The 19436-nt window shown below is 63.0% G+C and overlaps 3 protein-coding genes across 18 annotated transcripts in view; 2 read left to right on the plus strand and 1 right to left on the minus strand.

Moving 5' to 3' along the window:
- The first annotated feature begins 373 nt into the window (after positions 1-373).
- ADAMTSL5 (ADAMTS like 5) lies at positions 374-6291 on the plus strand. 4 transcript variants are annotated; one of them, XM_053220210.1, is made up of 13 exons: positions 374-504; positions 779-974; positions 1084-1175; positions 1421-1481; positions 1634-1742; positions 2237-2446; positions 3094-3221; positions 3491-3602; positions 3953-4039; positions 4182-4345; positions 4487-4685; positions 4759-4830; positions 5166-6291. In XM_053220210.1, the coding sequence occupies exons 1-13, from the start codon at positions 449-451 to the stop codon at positions 5465-5467; spliced, it is 1788 nt and encodes a 595-aa protein (XP_053076185.1). In that variant the 5' UTR covers positions 374-448; the 3' UTR covers positions 5468-6291. The 4 variants fall into 4 exon arrangements, with proteins under 4 accessions (XP_053076185.1, XP_053076186.1, XP_053076187.1 ...); XM_053220211.1 differs by having other exon boundaries at positions 4499-4685; XM_053220212.1 differs by lacking the exon at positions 2237-2446.
- Positions 6292-11961: 5670 nt separating this feature from the next.
- On the minus strand, positions 11962-16325 carry REEP6 (receptor accessory protein 6). 2 transcript variants are annotated; one of them, XM_027049502.2, is made up of 6 exons: positions 16211-16325; positions 13109-13202; positions 12883-13021; positions 12536-12704; positions 12298-12360; positions 11962-12137 (listed from the first exon to the last, which is right to left on the minus strand). In XM_027049502.2, the coding sequence occupies exons 1-6, from the start codon at positions 16323-16325 to the stop codon at positions 12100-12102; spliced, it is 618 nt and encodes a 205-aa protein (XP_026905303.1). In that variant the 3' UTR covers positions 11962-12099. The 2 variants fall into 2 exon arrangements, with proteins under 2 accessions (XP_026905303.1, XP_053076215.1); XM_053220240.1 differs by lacking the exon at positions 12298-12360.
- PCSK4 (proprotein convertase subtilisin/kexin type 4) overlaps positions 15779-19436 on the plus strand; it is a 139500-nt gene continuing 135842 nt past the window's right edge. For 8 of the 12 annotated variants that reach the window (XM_053220215.1, XM_027049404.2, XM_053220216.1 and 5 more), the window contains exons 1-3: positions 17156-17508; positions 17756-17860; positions 19323-19415. In XM_053220215.1, the coding sequence (XP_053076190.1) occupies positions 17314-17508; positions 17756-17860; positions 19323-19415 (393 nt within the window). In that variant the 5' untranslated portion in view covers positions 17156-17313. The other 4 variants (XM_053220218.1, XM_053220217.1, XM_053220222.1 and 1 more) reach the window with 4 other exon arrangements.

Raw genomic sequence — 19436 nt, forward strand, 5'->3', positions numbered from 1 at the left:
GGGTGGCCGCTTCCCTCCGCCTTTCTCTGGCAATGCCATGGTCACGAGGAGGATGTGGATGGCAAGGGACTTCACCCTTTCTCTGACAGATGGGGAAACTGAGGCCCTGGCAGACAAGTCTACCCCCTCAGAGGCCTCCCTCGTTCCTGCACCACCCTCATCAATGGCTCCTTTTCCTCTGCAGGCTGCCCTTGGTGGAGCCCACATCCTCTGCACATGAGGTCACGGGGCACCGGCTGGACTGGGGCCAGGTCAACCCGCCTTGTGACCCCCAATCCAGGGGCTCCCTGCCACCACAGGTCTGGGAGCCGAGGTGGCCCTGGAGGCCCAGGTGCAGCCAGGGGGCTTCTGCCCGGGACTCAGCCCCCGAGCCAGCCCCGCCAGCCGCACCTTCTCCACAGTCCCTCATACAGCGCTGGACTGAGACCAGCTGATCCCCATTGTACAGATGGGGAAACTGAGGCCTGGGGATGTGGAGTGGCTGGCCCTTGGCCACCCAGAAAGGTAGACGCATTGACGGTGGGGAGAGTGGTGATGGGGTCCCGACACTGGAGATTCCTGTGCACTGTCCTGGAGTGATTCCTTCCATAATCAGGCACAGATTAAGCACTTGCTGTGTGCATGTAATCAGACGACAAACAATAGCAATAAAAGCAGATAATTCTTTGAGCTCTCCCTCCCCCTCACCAGGCTCTGTGCAGCCTGCTTTTCTTATCTGGTCTGACGGACCCCTCAGACTTTCCTGTAACGGGGGCCCTGTTATTACCCCACTTTTCAGAGATGAGAACAGAGGCCCAGAGAGGTTAAATGACTGCCCCACATCACACAGCCAGTGGGCACAGAGCTGGGGTTCCGACCCCGGCCTGCTGGCGCCCCCACTGCCGCGCCCTCTCTGCTCCCCCACACCCCGCCCCCTCCAGAACCTGCTTCTGCTGTGGACCCTCCTGAACTGTGGTTTAGGGGGCAGTGCCCAGGTAAGGGGGGACACGAGTCCAGGGGGCCAGTGGGCTTGGGGACCTGGCCGGCGGTGTGGGGGCCACTGGCTTCTCTCCAGGCCGATGGTGCCTCTCTCTCCCCAAGTAGGGTCCAGGTGAGTGGACCCCCTGGGGTTCCTGGAGTCGCTGTTCCAGCTCTTGTGGGCGGGGTGTCTCTGTGCGCAGCCGTCGCTGCATCTGGTGAGCGCAGAAAGCTGGGGCTTAGCAGGATGGGGTGGGAGGGGGGGTGCCTGCCCCTCCTCTCCCGCCAGCCCGCCCCACTGCTGGCCGCACCCTCTGCCTGCCCACACATGCTGTGCCTTCTAATCCCACTGATCCGGCTGGAATGTGGGTGGGGGCGGCCGGGCCCAAGGGTGGGCAGGCCAGCTCTGGAAAGAGGGTTACTGGGGGTCCTGACCACACTCTGGCCCTCTTGTTCCTTGTAGGCTTCCCGGGTTAGACACATGCTGGGGAGACACCCATGAGTACCGCCTCTGCCATTTGCCGGTAAGTTCTGTCCGCCTCTGGGGCCCTCGGGTGCGCCTCGAAGACTTCCTGCTTCCCCACTCGTGCCCCCCAAATACACCTGCCACCCTGCCAGGCTCTCTGGGCTCCCCTGGGGCTCTCCCAGCCTCGGACCTACCCATCTTTGTCCTCAGGACTGTCCCCCAGGGGCCATTCCATTCCGAGACCTCCAGTGTGCCCTCTACAATGGCCACCCTGTTCTAGGCACCCAGACGACTTACCAGTGGGTGCCCTTCTATGGTGGTGAGTAGCCTTGCCTCCTGTTGGTCCACAGGAGGCAGGGAGGAGGGGCTGCTGAGAAAGAAAGACGACCAGAGGATTGCAAGAGAACATCAGCACTGGGGCTTTGAAGGATGCATAGGAGTTGAAGTGGAGGGGAAAGCAGCACAGGGAGGCAGGGTTTGTTCTGCACGGGGTTGAACACAGACTGAGGATTTGCGTGGAGCCGCATCCAGAGGCCAACAGTTCTCAAACTTCTCCCGGTGGCGTGGCGGCAGGAATTGTTGCCGCATTTAGCTGAAAATAGCAAGTTATGTAACTGTGTGCCCGGGGCAGTGTGCCTCCGCATTTAAGGGAAACAGCTTTAGACACCATAGTGGAAGCAGATACAGATAAGAAAAGCTGACAATGGAGAAGATTCCATCGGTCAGCCTCGTGGGTGTTTTGGTTTTTTTGTGTGTTTTTCCCCCCTAAGAATTAGAGGAAATTTGCCATGATCCCCCCCCCCACCCCCCCAGAGGCCCTCCAAGGCCAGCTTGGGCTCTGTGCCAGGCAGGGTCTGCCAGCCAGGCTCAGAGAAGTGGGAGCCAGGAGGAGCACGGATCCCTGCGGCTGTGAGCTTGAGCCTGCGACCAGACTGTCCACTGTGCCCCACTGCCAGGCAGCCAGGAAACTGAGTCCGGGGGGGGGGGGGGGGGCCAGTGACACACCCAGCTGCTCCGCATTCAGTCAGTACTGAATACTCCTTTTTTAAAATTCTTTTTCTCCCAATGTTTATTTATTTTTGAGAGAGAGAGAGAGAGAGAGAGGAAGGGGCAGAGAGAGAGGGGGACAGAGGATTCAAAGCCAGCTCTGTGCCCACCGCAGAGAGCCTGGTGCAGGGCCCGAACTCACAAACTGTGAGATCAAGACCTGAGCCGAAGTCAGACACGTAACTGACTGAGCCACCCAGGTGCTCCAGCACTGGGCACTTTTTATTGGGCACATGCTGGGTGCAGGGCCCGTGTGCTGAGTGACTTCTGCCCACTGCCATACCACAGAGCCTGGAACGGTGTCGGGAAAGTAATAGGTGCTCTGTGAATGTTTGCAGGACGAAAGCATGAACAATGGGCTCCCTAATGTTAGGGCTTGACAGGAATGCATGCATGCATGCATGCATGCATGCATGCGTCGGCCCTGGGTACTTGCCCCGGGTACTTGCCTCGGAGGGTCTGGGAGCTGAAGGCAGACGCCACCTAAGTTCCAATCCTGGCTCTAACCAAAGCCTCCAAGTGTGGCTTTGGCTGAGTCCCTGGGCCTCACATGCCTGAGGGGGAGGAGGCCAGAAGCCCCGACAGACGTCCTGGACTGGCCCAACAATTCCTTCTGTCCCCAGCGCCCAACCAGTGCGACCTTCACTGCCTGGCCGAGGGGCACGCCTTCTACCACACCTTCGGCCGCGTCCTGGACGGCACCCCCTGCAGCCCCGGGGCCCAGGGGCTCTGCGTGGCCGGCCGCTGCCTCGTAAGGCCTCGCCGGGCCCCGCCCCCCGTCCACCTCACATCCAGGCCCTGGCCACGGACCCCACTCCTTTCTCTCCCGGGTCCCGCCCCCTTCTCCAAGCACCGCCCCCAGCATCGCACACCCCCCGCCCCCCCCCCGCCCCGTGTCCCGCCCATGCCAGGCTCCACTCCGCCCCTTTCCCCTTAGGCCCCGCCCCGGCCCCGCCTCCTAGGGCTGTCCCAGGCCAGGGGCTGTCCGCGAAGCCGCGCTCGTCCTCCCCGCCCCTGTAGAGCGCCGGCTGTGACGGTTTGCTGGGCTCGGACGCCCGCGAAGATCACTGCGGCCGCTGCGGCGGCGCCAACGAGTCGTGCCTTTTCGTGCAGCGCGTGTTCCGTGACTCCGGTGACCGCCCTCCCCGTCGTACCCGCTTGCCCAGAGCGGGCCCTTTAACGAGCCTCGGGCCCGGAAGCGAAATCCCGAGCTGATTGGGCAGTCCGTGGCCCAGCCCCCTCCCTCTCTTCATTCTGACTGGTTACTGTCAGATGGTCCCGCCCTTCCCGGAACAGATGGGGTTTTAACTCTTTCCCAGCTGCACTTAAGCGAGAATAATCTTACCTCCAAAAGTTTACCGAGCGTTGTGGAGGTGCCAGGACCCTGGCTAACTTGCTTACCGCAGTATCTCATTTAATCCTCAACTCATCCCTCAAATACCCTCCCACTCGCGCCCAACGCCCTCCTTTCCTTCCGCCCAGGTGCCTTCGCTGGGTACTGGAACGTGACCTTGATCCCCGAGGGCGCCAGACACATCCGCGTAGCCCACCGGAGCCGCAACCACCTGGGTATCGCAGGGCCCGAAGGGGGAGGCGTCTTGCTGGCCGCCTCGGATACAGCCAGGGAGGCTGCGGCTGCGGCTGGGGGGGAAGGGGTGCGGGAGGCGGAACGGGCCGGTTCCCGGAGCCCGGGCTGACCTTTCCCTTGCAGCGCTGATAGGGGTCGACGGGCGCCACGTGCTCAACGGGAACTGGGCGGTCAGCCCACCCGGGACCTACGAGGCGGCGGGCACCCGTGTGGTCTACACCCGCGCTGCGGGGCCAGAGGAGACGCTGCGCGCGGCTGGGCCCACCTCCCAAGACCTGCTCCTGCAGGTGCGGCCCAGGCTCTGCGGGGGCAGCTGGGAGATGGAGGGGGCGCTTGGCTACTGGATGGGGGCCGGGGGCCGGGGGCCAGAGGGGGGAAGCTGGGCCATCGGGTCCGAGTGCAGCTCCCTCGGCGTGACACCCCTCCAGGTCCTCCTGCAGGAGCCCAACCCCGGCATCGAGTTCGAGTTCTGGCTCCCTCGGGAGCGCTACGGCCCCTTCCAGGCGCAGGCGCAGGCCCTGGGCTGGTCCCTGCGGCAGCCGCAGCCTCGGGAGGTGGAACCACAGCCCGCTGAAGCCCCCGCGGCCCCAGCTGCCGGTTCCCCGAGGACCGCGCCCCCCGCCCCAGGTGAGGTGGGGACGGCCCGGTGGGAGCTAGCAGGGAGGTGAGGTCCGTGCCCTTCACCGTGCGCCCCCCACAGACCCCTGCTCACCGTGCCCAGACACTCGAGGTCGCGCGCACCGGCTGCTCCACTATTGCGGCGGCGACTTCGGTGAGAGACTCCTAACCCCAACCGCTACCTGACTCCTGGTTGACCTGAACTTCAGCCCTGTCCTGCTGCCCCCTGACGGCGATCTGACTTTACCCTTGACTCCTTGACCTGACTCCAGCTTGACTCCTTCTGCCCCTAATGGGACTCCTTGATCTGACCCTTTGCCCTCATCTGAACTTGGACCCCTCATTGATCCCAGGCCCCTCTCCACAGTCCCCAGCGACCCCCAGTGCTCCATCTGGCCCCGGTTCCTTTCTCTGGCAACGGGGTGCACCTGGGGGGGGGGGTGCCCAGGGTGGAGTGTCCAGTCGGCCTCAGCAAAGTCCTGCCCACAGTGTTCAGGGCCCGAGTGCTGAGCCGCCTCCAACAGGCCCAGGAGACGCGCTATGAGGTTCGCGTGCAGCTCATCTATAAGAACCGCTCGCCACTGCGGGCCCTGGAGTACGTGTGGGCCCTGGGTCGCTGCCCCTGCCCGCGGCTGGACCTCCATCGCGAGTACCTGCTGGCTGTCCAGCGCCTCATCAGCCCTGACGGCACTCAGGACCGGCTGCTGCTGCCCCACACTGGCTACGCCCGAGCGTGGAGCCCTGCCGAGGACAGCCGCGTGCGCCTGGCTGCCCGACACTGCCCCGCCTGAGCCGCGGGACCGGGCCCCCGCCACCTACAGCAACAGAGGCATGCCTGACCGGGCTCAAACTCAGCATATTTCCCGTCTTGCCCCGGCTTCCAGTGGCTTCCCGCCTACTACACATGCTTAGCTGTCCCTGCACCCAGTCAGGTCCACTGTCATGAGCAGGAGGCACTGGTGAGGGAGGACACACTGAAGAGACGCTCTTATTTCCTCTCTCACTCTGGCTGCCAGGAAGCTCATAGATGATTTATACTTAGAAACTTTGTGTCTGCTTTTATTTGCTTTGCCCCATGCTCACCTTCGTAGAGACACTGTCACAAACGAGCATGGCCCAAAGGAAGACTGCCCAACAAGACCTTGGAATAGAGCAGTTTCCCCTCTTGCCCTGGCTACCAGGACGTTCACTGCTGTTTAACTCCCTGACACTCTGTGCTCTCTCTTCTCACTGACACACGTACGCCTCATGTGTTCAGAGACACCGTCTCCAACAGACATGCTCCCTAGAAGACACGCCTACCCAGGTACTGTAAGGTACCCATTTCCCCTTTTGCCCCGGCCACCAGGAAGCTCAGAGATAATCTTGAGTGCCTCAGCAAGTCTGGCTGGGTCTTTCTTTCTTTCCTTTCCTTTTTTTCCTTTTCTCCTCCTTCCTCCCTTCGTCCCTTCGTCCCTTCCTTCCTTCCTTCCGATTTTATTTTTAAAATAATCTCTACGCCCAATGTGGGGCCCGAACCCACAACCCAGAGACCTAGAATCACATCCTCCCCCGACTGAGCTGGCCAGATGCCCCTGGCTGGGTTTCTTTCGGACAACACTGCTACCCATCCCTGTTCCTGCCTATTTAATCTTTGCGAGCCCTTTTACGACAAGGACACCCCAGTGACACATACGCGGCTGCAGAAATTCCGGGATGTGCTGGTGGTCAGACCCACGGTCACGCTGTCACGATGTGTGCACAACACTCTCACGTGCACCCCAGCCCTCCTCCTCCTCCTCCTGGTCCAGTGCCCCCTCCCCACGCCCCCTGAGGGCCACACTGCCATCTCATGCCACCCGGGGCCCTGGTCCCTGTCCTCCTGTGTTCTCCTGGATATGTTCTACTCATCAGTCTTCTGGGGCCAGGAGGGCAGACCTAGGCCAAGTGTGAATTGGAGGCACCTGGAGGGTGTCACCCAACAAACCTTCTGGGGGCACTCTGGAAGGGCCACCCTTTACCTTCTCTCCCTGGATGGGACACTCTGGTCTTCTGTACCGTCCGTGGTTGTGTTTTCCTTTAGGACACAGGACGCTCAACTGTGGGTCTCAGGCTCAGTGCCTGACCTTGCAGGTGACCTGTGGCCAGACCCTGCCCCTCCCTGGGCCTCAGTTTCCCCATCTGCGAGTATCCTTTCAGCCCCTCGCAGCTCTGAGCATGGGAACCGCATCCCTCGGACTCCTTCCCCTGCCTCTGGGTCCCAGACCTGGCCCCATCCCCCCCCCCCAAGTACTGAAGCTGGGGCCCCCCTGCCCCCCCCGCAAGTACTGAAGCTGGGGCCCCCCTGCCCCCCCGCAAGTACTGAAGCTGGGGCCCCCCTGCCCCCCCCCCGCAAGTACTGAAGCTGGGGCCCCCCTGCCCCCCTCCCTCCCGCCGGTGTTATACGGGGCACAGCGCTGGAGGGTGGTGTGGGGCCTGGGCGCCCCCTAGTGGTAGGACGGGAAAGGAAGGGACGCTAGGCACCTGGCGATGCCTGCACCCAGACGGCCCCTGCCTCTCCCCTGGGTGCTAGCCTTCCTCAGCAACACCTCTCCCCACACTCTGGCTTCCTGACACTGGCACCTACACCCAAGGCCCCTCTGTGCCCGTCAGGGCTGCCCGAGGTTGTCCCTGCACCTCTGCCACTGAGTGGGCTATGTCGGGGACTGGGGGGTCCACGGGGCAGCCCTGCCCGAGCTCCTGGACCGCCTGGCCCAGCCGGTGGAGGAGAGACCAGTGCGGGATGCGCCCTGGCAGACAGGACCCCTGAGTGGCACCCCGCTCCGTGAGGCAACATTGTTTCCAGGGCCGATCGCGTACCAGTCGCCGCGGACGGTCCCTTGATGTCCTGATTTGCTCTTTCGCTTTAAAAGAAACAGGAGGGGGCGCCTGGGGGGCTCAGTCGTTTGAGCGTCCGACTTCGGCTCAGCTCATGATCTCACGGTCCGTGAGTTCGAGCCCCGCGTCGGGCTCTGTGCTGACAGCTCAGGGACTGGAGCCTGCTTCGGGTTCTGTGTCTCCCCCTCTCTCTGACCCTCCCCTGTTCATGCTCTGTCTCTGTCTCTGTCTCAAAAAATAAATAAATAAATAAACATTTAAAAAATTAAAATAAAAGGAAATAAAACAAACACTTGAACACTTAAGAGAAGACGCCGCGGGAATTGTACAGATGTTCAAATCCCGCACACGAACACGCACTCCAGGTGGTCAGAGAATGACAGAAACGGGGTGACCCCAGGGCTGTGTCGTCCTCTCTACAATCCCCGGTCTCGGTTTTTAGCAGTCCCTGTGTCCCCATGGGGATACACAGTGCCCATGTGGTCGCCGGAAGGGACCACGAGCGAGGACGGTCAGACTTCCCTGCAGCGAGCTCCCTTGGCTGCGACAGGTGGGTCATCACTGGGGCTTCTCTGAACCCACAGGGTCTGTTAAAGGGTAAAGAACACAAATGCGAGTTCGAAGCTTGCGTCCCGTCAGTAACATAGCGATTCTGGCAACGATTGTTTCCTTCGCCCCCTGAAGTTTTCCCCACGACGTCGCAGAACGCTGGCTCTGGGGTCCTGATGCTTTTCTTACTATTTTTAATTCTCTGCAGCCAGCACCCCCCTAATGCCTGCCCCGGGCCCGCCTACTCTCTCTGACCCTGAGCCAGGGTTAACCCACCGAGGGCCTGGGCCCCCACCGCCGCTGAGAGCCCCGGGCCGTCCTACAGCCCACAGGGTTACATGCGGGTCACAGGAGGCACTGGGGGGACCACTTTGGGGTACAGCTTGGCCACGTCTGCTCCAGATGAAGGTACGCGCACAGTGACGGGCTGAACCCTAGTCTCCGGAACCTGTGACCAGGACCTTGTTTGGCAAAAGGGCCTTTTCAGACGTAACTAAGAGTCTGAAGACGAGATCATCCTGGATTACCAAGGTGAGCCCTAAACCCAGTGACAAGTGTCTTTGTTAGATGGAGACAGAGGAGACAGCCACATGGCCACAGAGGCAGGCACTGGAGGGACGCAGCCACGAGCCCAGGGACGCCTGGGGCCTCCAGGAGTTGGGACAGGTGGACAGGACCTTGCCCTGGAGCCTGCCGAGGGAGGAGCTTGGTCCTGCCACACCCTGACCTCCGCTTCCAGAATGTGGGAGAATAAACGTCTGTGATGTTGAGCCTCCCAGTGTGCTCGTGGCTCTTTCCAGCCACCCCACGACACTGAGAAATGCTCACCCTGCACTCTCTGACAGGTGTGCGCCCCGGGGAAACCAGAGCTCTGCTCACCGAAGGCCGGTTCTAGAATGTTCCTGGCAGCTTGAGTCGCAGTAACCACAAGCTGGAGACCATTCCATCGACGGTGGATGGTGCGCACGAGCCAAATGAATCCTGTCCACCAGCCCCAGACACTACCGTGTGAGCGACCCCTCCAGCGACGCGGTGCGTCTGATGGACACGGCTCTGAGCTGGACAGGGAGGCACGTGGCCACTGCCGGGTGGCTGGGAGGGGCCGTGTTGTCCCCGAGTCACTGCTTACACTCTTCCGTATGTTAAGTGAAGAAACAAGTCCGAGGGGCTAGATGTCATTGTTCCCACGTGGTGAGCTGACCCTGGGTGGGCCGGGGACCATCTTTGGAGGGACGCCTCTAGAGCCCATTGTGCTGTCCCCCTTGGATGGCGGGGGACAGTGCCAGGTGCAGAGAGAGCCCGGTACCGCCACCCTTTCCCCGGACTACGGCCACCCCACGTTGTTCAGACAGTTGGGCCAGTGAAAAGCAGATTCCCAGATCCCTGTCCCCAACACCCGTGTGGACCTCTCAGCAGGGCGGGGGACTCATTAATGATTACCCTCGATCCCAGCGAAGCCTGCGTCCCCAAGCAAAACCCAAAGTCCTCACCATGCCTTCCGGGTGTCCGTGTGCTCAGGCTCACCCCACACTCCCCTCCCTTCTCCCCCTCATTCAGCTCCATCCACGCTGACCACCCCACTCTTCCTCTAGCCCTCCAGGCACAGTCCTACCTCAGGACCTTTGTACGTGCTCTTCTCTCTGCCCGGATCACTTTTGCCCTGGCTTTCGCAAGACTCGTGCCTCTGACCTGACTTTCCTATCTCCTTCATGCCTCTACTCAAATGTCACTCCCGCAGACAGGTCCTTCTCTGACTGTTCCTGATATTGTTGCCGCCACCCCCCACCTCCCCACTGCATGTTTCCCCAGAACATTCACCTCCCTCTGACATCCATGTTTATCATGCTGATTGTCACCTCCCCAAATCCTCAGGAGCAGAGATTTTTTTCTCTCTCTGGGCCATCACTCTTCCCTTGACTGTTGGAACAGTGCCTGGCATACAGTGGGTGCTCAATAGTTGCTGAATGATCAAATGAATGAATCGGACCCATCGCTCGCCAGTGGCCACCACCAGCTGCGGACAAGCTGGGACTGCCAGGGCACGGAGAGGGATTGTGCGACACGGCACAGACACCTCAAGTGTCTCCACATCGTCTGATGCCCCTGGGGCAGCATCACCCCCAGCGGAGCACCACGGAGGTATAAGCCTTGTGAGCATCTGCCTCGTTCATCCTGATGCTCCTCCGTGTTTCCCCCAGGGCTGTGACCAACTGGGATCTTGGAGAAGCAGGTCCTGGGTGGGGGGCTGACTGAGCTGGACGCTGGGGGGCCCTGGGGCCTTCCTAGTGTGTCTGCAGATGCCTGGCTAGGGACTTGCCTTTGGATGGGACGAGCCATGAGCTTACAGCCCCCTCTCGGGTGGGGCTGAGACTCTGGAGGAGACACAGGTGACACCCCGCCTGCCTTGGGCCAGAACTCCAGGGTCCACTTCCTGCTCAGGGTCGTGTCTCCCAGCCGAGACCAGCTCCTTGCTCAGCGGCCCCCCCACCCACCCAGCTTCCGACTCGGGCTCTGCTTCCAGGAACCCCACCTCGAATGGGGGGTGTTCTATTGTTTTGAAGACGCCGTTGGATTGAGTTTGCCCTTTCTTAGACTCTTCGCGTCTCTATCCACACAACGGGCTGGGCACCTTCCTTCCTTCCTTCCTTGTGTCTCTGCCTGGTTTTACGATCGGGGTCATGTTGGTGTCAAAAAAGAAACCGACTAGGGGCGCTGGGGGGGCTCGGCCGGTTAAGCGTCCAGCTCTCGGTTTCAGCTCAGGTCATGATTTCAGGGATCGTGAGTTCAAGCCGCACGTCAGGCTCTGCGCTGGCAGCGGGGAGCCTGCTTGGGATTCTCTCTCAGAAGTAAACTTAAAAAAAAAAAAAAAAAGAAAGAAACCAACTAAAGACAAAACGAGACAGGAGAGGAGCCACGGGCTGTAGGAGGCCCTGCGGGCGACACCCCGTCTTCCCCCAGTCTCCGGCCCCCCACCTTGGCTGGAGGCACCCTGTGGTCCCGGGCCAGGTGCTGCTGGCAGGGGGCGCGGGCTGGAGGGGAGGACCACTGCCCCCCGCCCACCCCCGGTGGGACGGGGGCAGGGAAAGCCTCAGGCGTGTCTGTGACCCTGGCCCCCAGAGCTCCTTTCTCCCCCCATCGCACACCCCGCCCCCTTCCGTCCTTTCCCCAGGACCCCCTCCCAAATAAAGGACTCAGATGCCAATTCTCTCTCGAGCTCTCCTCTGTGATCCTTCTCAGCCCCGTGGCAAGACCCCAGGCAGGCGGGGGCGCCGCTCCGGGCCTCAGTCTCCACGTCTGCGAAGCGGGGCACACGGCGTCGGCTCCGGATCGGGAGACGCCGGCCAGGGGCTCCCCCACCCCCGAGGACACGGCCAGACGGGTCGTCAGATGAGCTTTATTGAGCCCCCCTAGCAGGCCAGATGCTTCAGCCGCCAGCAGTGCTGGAGGCAGCGAAGCCGGTGTCTGAGGTGGGGCCAGCTGCACGTGACCTCCGTGGTGGACTCGGACGTGTACTCGGCCGAGGACCCGCACGGGGAGGGGGCCGGCAGCTGGGGCGCCGAGGTGCTGCTGGTGGGCGGTGGGCTGCCCTTGGAGGCCTGGGGGGCCAGCTCCCCCGGCCCGTCCGAGGCTTTCCCGGGGGGCTGTGCCACGGGGGGACCCTGGCTGGGGGAGGTGCTGGTGCGCTGCTTGGGGCCCGCGGGCTGGGGGGCCGGCTGGGGTTGGCCCGAGGAGGTGACAGATGACCGGGGGCGTGGCTGGCCGGAGGAGCTCACTCGTGCCCGGAGCCGAAGCCGGCTCTGGGACTTGGAGGGCAGCCGGGAGCCGCCGGCCGGGGTGTCCGGCGGGGACTGGCCCGAGGTGGTCTGGGAGGCGCTCCCAGGGAGCGGCTTGCTCGGGGAGGCGGGGCTGGCGGGGGGCTCCCCCGAGGCGTCAGTCGAGGAGTTCGTGGAGGGCTTGGGGTGTGATGTGCCCCCCAGCTCGCCAGGCGGCAGGTCTGCGTAGCGGCTGGACGAGGGTTTCACTTGTCCTTCTGGGGCTGGGTCACGCTTGCTTGGGCTGCAGAGAGATGGCCGTGGGGGGGTGAGGCAGGCCCGGCCCCGGGGCCGCAGGGAGTCAGTCGGGGGCAAGGCGGCCGGGGCCGGGGCTGTCTTCCCACCCTCCGTGGGGACAGCGCCTGCACACGCGGGCCCTGCCGCCCAGGCCCGGGAGTACGTACGCTGGGCTCCAAGGGCAGCGGCGGGGGTGACGAGAGCCCGGCCGCGGGCCAGGGTCTGCATGACTGGTTCCCGAAAGCGTAGGAGAGAGAGGCTGACAGTGAGGGGGTGCAGCCACACGGAGGCCAGACAGGGGCCGGGCAGGGGCAGGAGGGAAAGTGGGCAGGGGCAGGCGGGTGGGGGGCACAGACGGACAGGGCCTGCGGCGGACCGACGCCCCCGCACCCTGTGAGCACACACCGTCCCGGGTTATTCCCACTGCCACGTCCAGGGCTCTCCCGCCGAGGTCTCTCACGACGCTGTCCACGGCCTCGTGGTGCTTTAGAAACAGCGGCCGTATCGCGCGATGATACAGCATGTGAGCCCCGTTCCAGGGCCCGGGAACCATGCAGAACAACAGGAAGGCGCACTGCGGGCACGGGGCGGGGGTCAAGACCCGTGCAGGGCGGGCCTCCCCCACCAGATGGACCGCCTCCATCAGACGCCCCTGGTGGGGGCGGGGGGCTAGTTCCGCAGAGAAGGGGCCGGGTCTCCCCCTCGCACCCCTGGCCTCCTGGGCACCTGCGTGCGTCCCGGGGGCCACCCACCTTGCCCGCGTAGTAGAAAGGGAACCAGGACAGGAGTAGGTCGCTGAAGAACTCGGCCAGCCCGAACAGTCCATACACCACCCAGTAGGTGAGCCACACAGTGTCGTCTTCTTTGCTTGGGCTCTCGATAGCTTTGATTCTGGGGGCGGGGAGGCGCGCAGAGTCAGGGGCTGTCCAGAGCCCCCGACACCCCCTCCCAACACCCGGACAGCCAGCAGGCACTCACGAAGCATATGCTGGGTACACAAATCCGATTACATTGCACAGTAGAGACGCCCCGAAGCCGAACAGAAGATACAGGCTTAGCAGAGTGGCGGCTCCTGCGGGAGGAGAGGGTGTGGGCAGGGCGGCGCGCTCCGAGCCGACCCTGGCACCGGAGGCCTCCTCCTGGCCTGGCAGACCCAGGCTGCCACACTCGCTGCCCCTACGAGAGACCCCTCCGGGATAGGCCTGCTGCCCCCGCAGCGCCCTGGTGACGCCTACTATGGCCCTGAGCCCCGTGTCTCCTCGTACGTGCAACCAGTTATCAGTCGGCCCCCCCACCCCCGAACTGTGAACTCCCCAAGGGCAGGTGGGGACCTTGGCCCTGATGGGTAGAGTAGTTGACCAATAAACACGTGTTGAATGAGTAAGTGACCACCTGCAATCATAATTGCCTTACTCTGGGTCCCGAGGGGAGGGCAGGGCACAAAAGCCCAGCATTTGAACGCAAACATCAGGAGAAAAACCTAGAAGTAAGGCTGTTCATTCCTTCTTTAAGATGTGATTCCCGGAGGCGCCTGGGCAGCTCAGGTCAAGATCTCACAGCTCGTGAGTTCGAGCCCCACATCGGGCTCTGTGCTGACAGCTCGGAGCCTGGAGCCTGCTTCAGATTCTGTGTGTCTGTCTTTCTCTACTCCTCCCCTGCTCAAGCTCTGTCTCTCTCCCTCTCAAAAATAAATGAACGTTAAAAAAAGAAGACTTGATTCCCAGTGAGCAGACAAAGGCAACATTGGTAATCTTTGTCTCAATACGGTTTTTCATCCTGGCCACCGCAGACAATCCGGGCCAGAACATCTTTCGTGGGGGCGCCCCGGGAGCTGTGGGGGCTGAACAGCATCCCTGGCCCCCACTCATCCGTGCCAGGGGCGCCCCCAGCCGCGACAACCACAGATGTCCCCAGACATTGTTCAGTACCCCGAGGGGGACAGCATAGCCTCAAGTGAGGGCTGTTGTCTTAGTGGGAGACAGCTGAACGTTTTCCACTCACTGCGTGACACCGAGCAAGTCTTTCTCTCTGCTTGGAGCCTCAGTTTCCCCATCTGCCAATGGGGTGGTAATGACCCTGCCTCCTCAGGCGGCCTTGGGGATAGCTAATACCACTCAACAGAGAGAGCTCCTCTTTTCTACAGGTTTGCCGAGCACCTTCTGGGGGCACAAACACATTCCCAGTGATGGGGCCCGGAGCACACACTGCTGGGGGAGGTGGGGAGCCAAGAGTGTTAGCTGCTCTGCAAAGAGTCCTTGGAAACACTGCCTTCATTAAGTGCGCGGGTCTCTGTGCTTCCCTGCTGTGTCTCACTCACTGGCCAGAACAACAGGGCAGCTGGGAGGAGGGGGCACCAAGGTCACTCAGAGAGCCTCTGGGCTCCTGGGAGCATTTTACAGCCTCCGGCCTCCTCCCCAGGCGGTTATCTGTAGAGACAGAGGTCACTTGAGTACCAAAGGGCACCCCCTCCCTTCCCTCCACCTGGGTTAGTCTTTATCCCTCGGGTCTGGGGTCAGGACAGGGAAGGGGGCCTCCCCAGTTGGCCCCAGGAGGTCTGGTCACTGCCTCGTCTGGGTTTCCTTTGTTACCTGGGCTGGGGATTTGACCATCTGGGGCGGGTGAGGCCCAAGGGGGATGTCACCCCCAATTGCTAGTTGGGGGGAGCAGGTGTCCCAGGGCACCTCTCCCTCAATCCCTATTCCTGCAGCCTCAGCAACGGGGGGATGACCTTGGACATTTGAGGGGGGGCACCATCCCAGAGATCAGCAACAGACAGGGCTCAGGGAGGGGGGTGGGTAGGGAGGGGCGAATGCTCCAGACGGGGGGGGGGGGGGAGGAGGTCAGAGGCAGCCTTCCACAAAGCCCCTGACTCTCTGGGCCTCAGTTTCCCCCCCTGTGCCTCCCAGCTTCCCCGATAGGCCCCTCCCCAGTGCTCTATGACTAAAGCCCTGCCCACGGGTATCAGGGATGTGGAAAGTCAGCAGAGAAGTCAGGGCCTGCTCCCAGGGACAGGTTCCTGGCTAGGCTGACATGGCCTGGGCACTGGAGGCCTGGGGGAGTAAACTGTGGAGCTTCCCTGCCTGGCACGGATTCCCCAGCTGGGGGAAAATGGGAGGAAAGTGGACTGCTGGGATCTGCACACAGAAGGTGCTCAGTACATGTGTCCCTGTCCTCACCCAACACCCCCCCCCCCCCCACTTCTGGACAAAGTGTTCCTGGAATTCGCTCCAGGGGGCTTCCTGGAAGAGGTGGCATGGGGCCTGGGACATGGAAAAAGAGGGGAGGGAGCGTTTAAGGAGTACTTACTAGACAGTTTGGGAGAGTGGCAGGGGGCATCCAAGGCCACCGAGGAAGAGGAAGAGGAGGGGGACTGGAGGGGTAGCAGTCAGAAGGGCTGGCTCCCGGCTCTATGGCCCCCCAGCCAATATTTGCCCAACCCCACCACAGGGCCAAACAACCCAGCTCAACTAGTTAGGCACAGCGGGCCAAAGCACAGGGTGGGAGAGGGACACGGCAAGCCAAGGGGAGGTGACTGGTAGAAAAACAATGGGGGAGGGGAATGGGAGTGACCCTTCTCCTGGCCGGGAGCAGGGGGGGTGGGGGGGGGCGGAAAAATCTCTACTCTTGCTTCCAGGCTGATGTTCCTGTGGGACGGGGGTGTGGCAAGACTCCCAGGGCACTGGCTGTCTACCCGCCGCTCTCCCCTCCCCCAGGGTGGACCGAGCAACTGGAAGAACCGGACTTTGGCCTGGAATTCACCCAGGGCCACCACGGAGGGGGCAGCGAACGGTCTCCAGACCTGAGGACTGGAGTGGAGGTACTACTGGGCCCGAGAGAGGGAGTGACACTAGCCAGAGGTCGCAGGGCGGGGGCAGAGGAGGGGCTGCGGGCAGACGCAAAGTCCTGGTCCATGACCCCTCAGGATCTGTCTCACCAGGGGGGTGCTCCCCACCGTCCGAGCCCGGACCCTGCAGAAGACGCCGGCCGGAAGGGGCCAGGCCCGGGACCCCGTTGCCCCAGGGCCTCAGTGTGCCCATCGGCGAAATGGGACAGGAGCCCAGAGCGCCCCGGACTGCTCACCCGTGGCTAAGTACCGCTTGTCGACACCTGTCTTGGCTTCGAGCGCCCTTAGCGCTTCGGTGGCCAAGTTCCTTTGTTCCAGAAAGTGCTCGAAGCGCTGGCGCAGGCCGTCCATGACACCGGCGAGCCGGGGCCTGGCAGCCCGAGCTCGACCGCGGCCCCGCACACCTGCCCCGCAGCGCGCGTGCCGCTTTACCCAGGTGCGAGAAGCCCCGCTCCGCCCCCGAGCTGGTCTCCGCCCCTGCGCTGGTCTCCGCCCCCTGCCCCCCACTGCGGCCAATGGGAGGGCAGGGCGGACAAAGGAGGTGGGGCCTGCCCCTTCTCCCCCGCCGCATTGCCCTCTGGCGGGCCGCGGCCGCCCCAGCTGCGACGCCCGGGGCAGAGGGCGGGGCGCGGAGGCCGAGGGTGCCGATTGGCGGAGCGGAAGCGGGACGTAGCTGATTGAAGGGGTGGGGTCATGGCCGGGGATTATTGGCTGAGCCATTGCGGGGGTGGAGCTGGGGGAGGAGGAGAGAAGCGTGCCGAGGGGCGGAGCTGACGGGAGGAACTGGAGAAAGACCAGAGCTGATTGGCGAGAACAGAGGAGGGGCGGGGTTGACCATAAAGGAGCGGGGGACAGACTCTCGGAGGAGGGGGGGATGGGACAGAGCTAAGCTGGGGAGGCGGGACTTACTCAGAAGAACAATTCTGGTTGGGCCGGGTAGGAGGCAGGACTAATTCTAGAGGGAGGGGTGGGCAGGCAAGGGGGCGGGGATAAAGGGGCGGGCCAGGGGGGAGCAACCTTGAACACTCTCCTCTAGGTCGGTCGGAAGTTTTGGTCACTGTACAAATGAGGGAGACTGAGGCTCCAGAGGGTTTGGATCTGTGGAAGACCAGGGCGGGGGTGTTCCCCGCCCCCCCCCCGCCCCGTCTTCGGCCGGATCTTTGCGCTCCTTGAGGTGGGGGGGGGCGGGGGAGGGAGACAGCCGCAAGGACCCCTGGGAGTTGACGCCTTTCAGGGGTTGCTATGGCCCCGGGGGCGGGGCGGGCGCTTGGGCCCACTCGGCGGTTTGGCCGGGGGGAGGGGTTTCGGAGGCCCCGCCCCGGCCCCGCCCCCCGCCGCCATGCGGCCCGCCTGGACTGCGCTCTGGCTACGCCTTGCCTTGGCTCTGGGCCTGGCCCTCGTTGGCCCCCTGCCTGTGGGGTGGTCCTCGGCCCGGGTCCCCATCTATGTCAGCAGCTGGGCCGTGCGGGTGTCCCAGGGTTACCGGGAGGCCGAGCGCCTGGCGCGCAAATTCGGCTTCGTCTACCTGGGGCAGGTGGGTGGCACCCGAAGGGACAGGAGGGGCAGGGGCTGGACACCCCTCCGGCAGACGGGAGGGGTACCCAAGATATCAAGGACCCCCAGCTCACCCAGGCCTCGACCAGCTTCAGACTCTGGGACCCCCCGAGGGCACCTGAAGCCCCCAGCGGCGCACCTGGTTGGGGGAGGATGTTGGCCACTGTCCTGGGGACTCCGTCTCGGAGGCAGGTGCCATCGTTGTGGATGCCCCCTCGCGTTCCCAGATCTTTCCTGACGGGCAGTACTTCCACCTGAGGCACCGGGGCGTGGTCCAGCAGTCCCTGAGCCCACACTGGGGCCATCGCCTGCGCCTGAAAAAAGACCCCAAGGTGAGCCTGCGCAGCCACTTGTTATCCAAGCCACCTGCCCTCTCTGAGTCTCGGTTTCCACTTGGTCCCCCAGTCTGTACGATAGGGACCATCCGTGGACAGCAACAGGGCACGTGTGCATGCTGAGCTCACCTCGGGGCCTTGGCACACTGTCAGCATTTCTTTTTGCCCCCCCCCCCGCCCCCATCTTCTCTCTCCCCCTAAAGGTCAGGGTTCCCACATACTCTGTAAAGACGGCAGATAACATTCTAGTTCACGGGATGGAGAGAAGGGAATTGGTCCTTTTTATGACCGGGAGTAGGAATCCTGCCTGAAGTCAGCCAGTGAGGCTGTGAGATGCTCAGAGAGGTGCCAGATTGGGAAAAGGCTTTCGATGCCAAGCTGGGGACTTGAGGCTGACTTTGTAAACCCTCAGGAGCCAAGATGGGGTTTGGGCTGGGGGGCTGATCAGCATGGAGGCGAGAGGCTTGATCACTTGAAACCCACTGGGAGCACTGGGAACGGGGAGAAGTTGCCAGTTCAAGGTGTGGTTTGCACGAGAGAGGCCAGGGCTTGCCAATGGATTAGACGTGTGGGACAGAGAGAAATTGGGGCCAGCTCCCGTGTCTGGAGCTGGGCACATGGGGAGACAATTGCACCATCACTGGGATGAGGGTGAGGGCACAGGAGCTGGTTCAGGGCGGGGCGGGGGGGGGGGAGATCAACAAGGAAGAAAGGACAAAAAGGTCTGAGGAAGACCAACCTGGGGCAGGCAGAATGGCTGTGTGCAAAGGCCCTGGGGTGAGGCACCACTGTGACTGCAGCAGAGGGAGGCTGGTGGGGGCCAGATAGGCGGGGCTTTGTGGGCCCTGGAGAGGGGGGCAGCATGGGAGGGGCTCTGCAGAGAGTGATGCTACTGTGTTGTAAGGAGGCAGGGGGGCAGGTGGGGAACCAGGGTGGAGGCAGGTATGGCCATCCAGGGATGTCTTACGAGGGGTGGCCGCTACAGCAGGGAGATGGGCAGATCTTGGGCAGAAGGATCTAGAACAGGGACTGGGGAAGGGATAGGGCTGGGCCTCAAGAGCAGTGGGCCCTGGGGACTGGTGCTAGGGCCTTGGTCCCCTCTGAAGGCAGAGCCCCAGGCACACGGGGACCCCAAAGAGCAGCCTCAGCAAGCACGAGGTCCCGGGCCCCGTCCCACACCTTGACGGACCCAGGACAAGCAGCAGGCGACCCAGACACAGCCCCGCTCCAGCCGCGGCCCACACAGAGTCGTCCCCTGGTGGGCCTGGGGAGGAGACCGACGCAGACCCTGGAGGCAGACTCGGGCCCCGCGGCCCAGAATTGGTGGGAAAGGCTTGGTGGAGCCGGTCAAGGCCCCGCCAGGTGCGCGGGTGTGAGAGCCGCACCAGCGGGTGGAGGGGTGGAGGGCGGGCTGGCTCTGGGGGCCCGGCGCCCTCCTGCAGCGCGCGTCTGTGTGCAGGTGCAGTGGTTCGAGCAGCAGACGCTGCGGCGGCGTGTCAAGCGCTCGGTGGTGGTGCCCACGGACCCCTGGTTCTCCAAGCAGTGGTACATGGTGAGCGGGCTGGGCCGGGCG

Source organism: Acinonyx jubatus, chromosome A2, assembly GCF_027475565.1.
Source record: "Acinonyx jubatus isolate Ajub_Pintada_27869175 chromosome A2, VMU_Ajub_asm_v1.0, whole genome shotgun sequence".
Taxonomy (NCBI): domain Eukaryota; kingdom Metazoa; phylum Chordata; class Mammalia; order Carnivora; family Felidae; genus Acinonyx; species Acinonyx jubatus.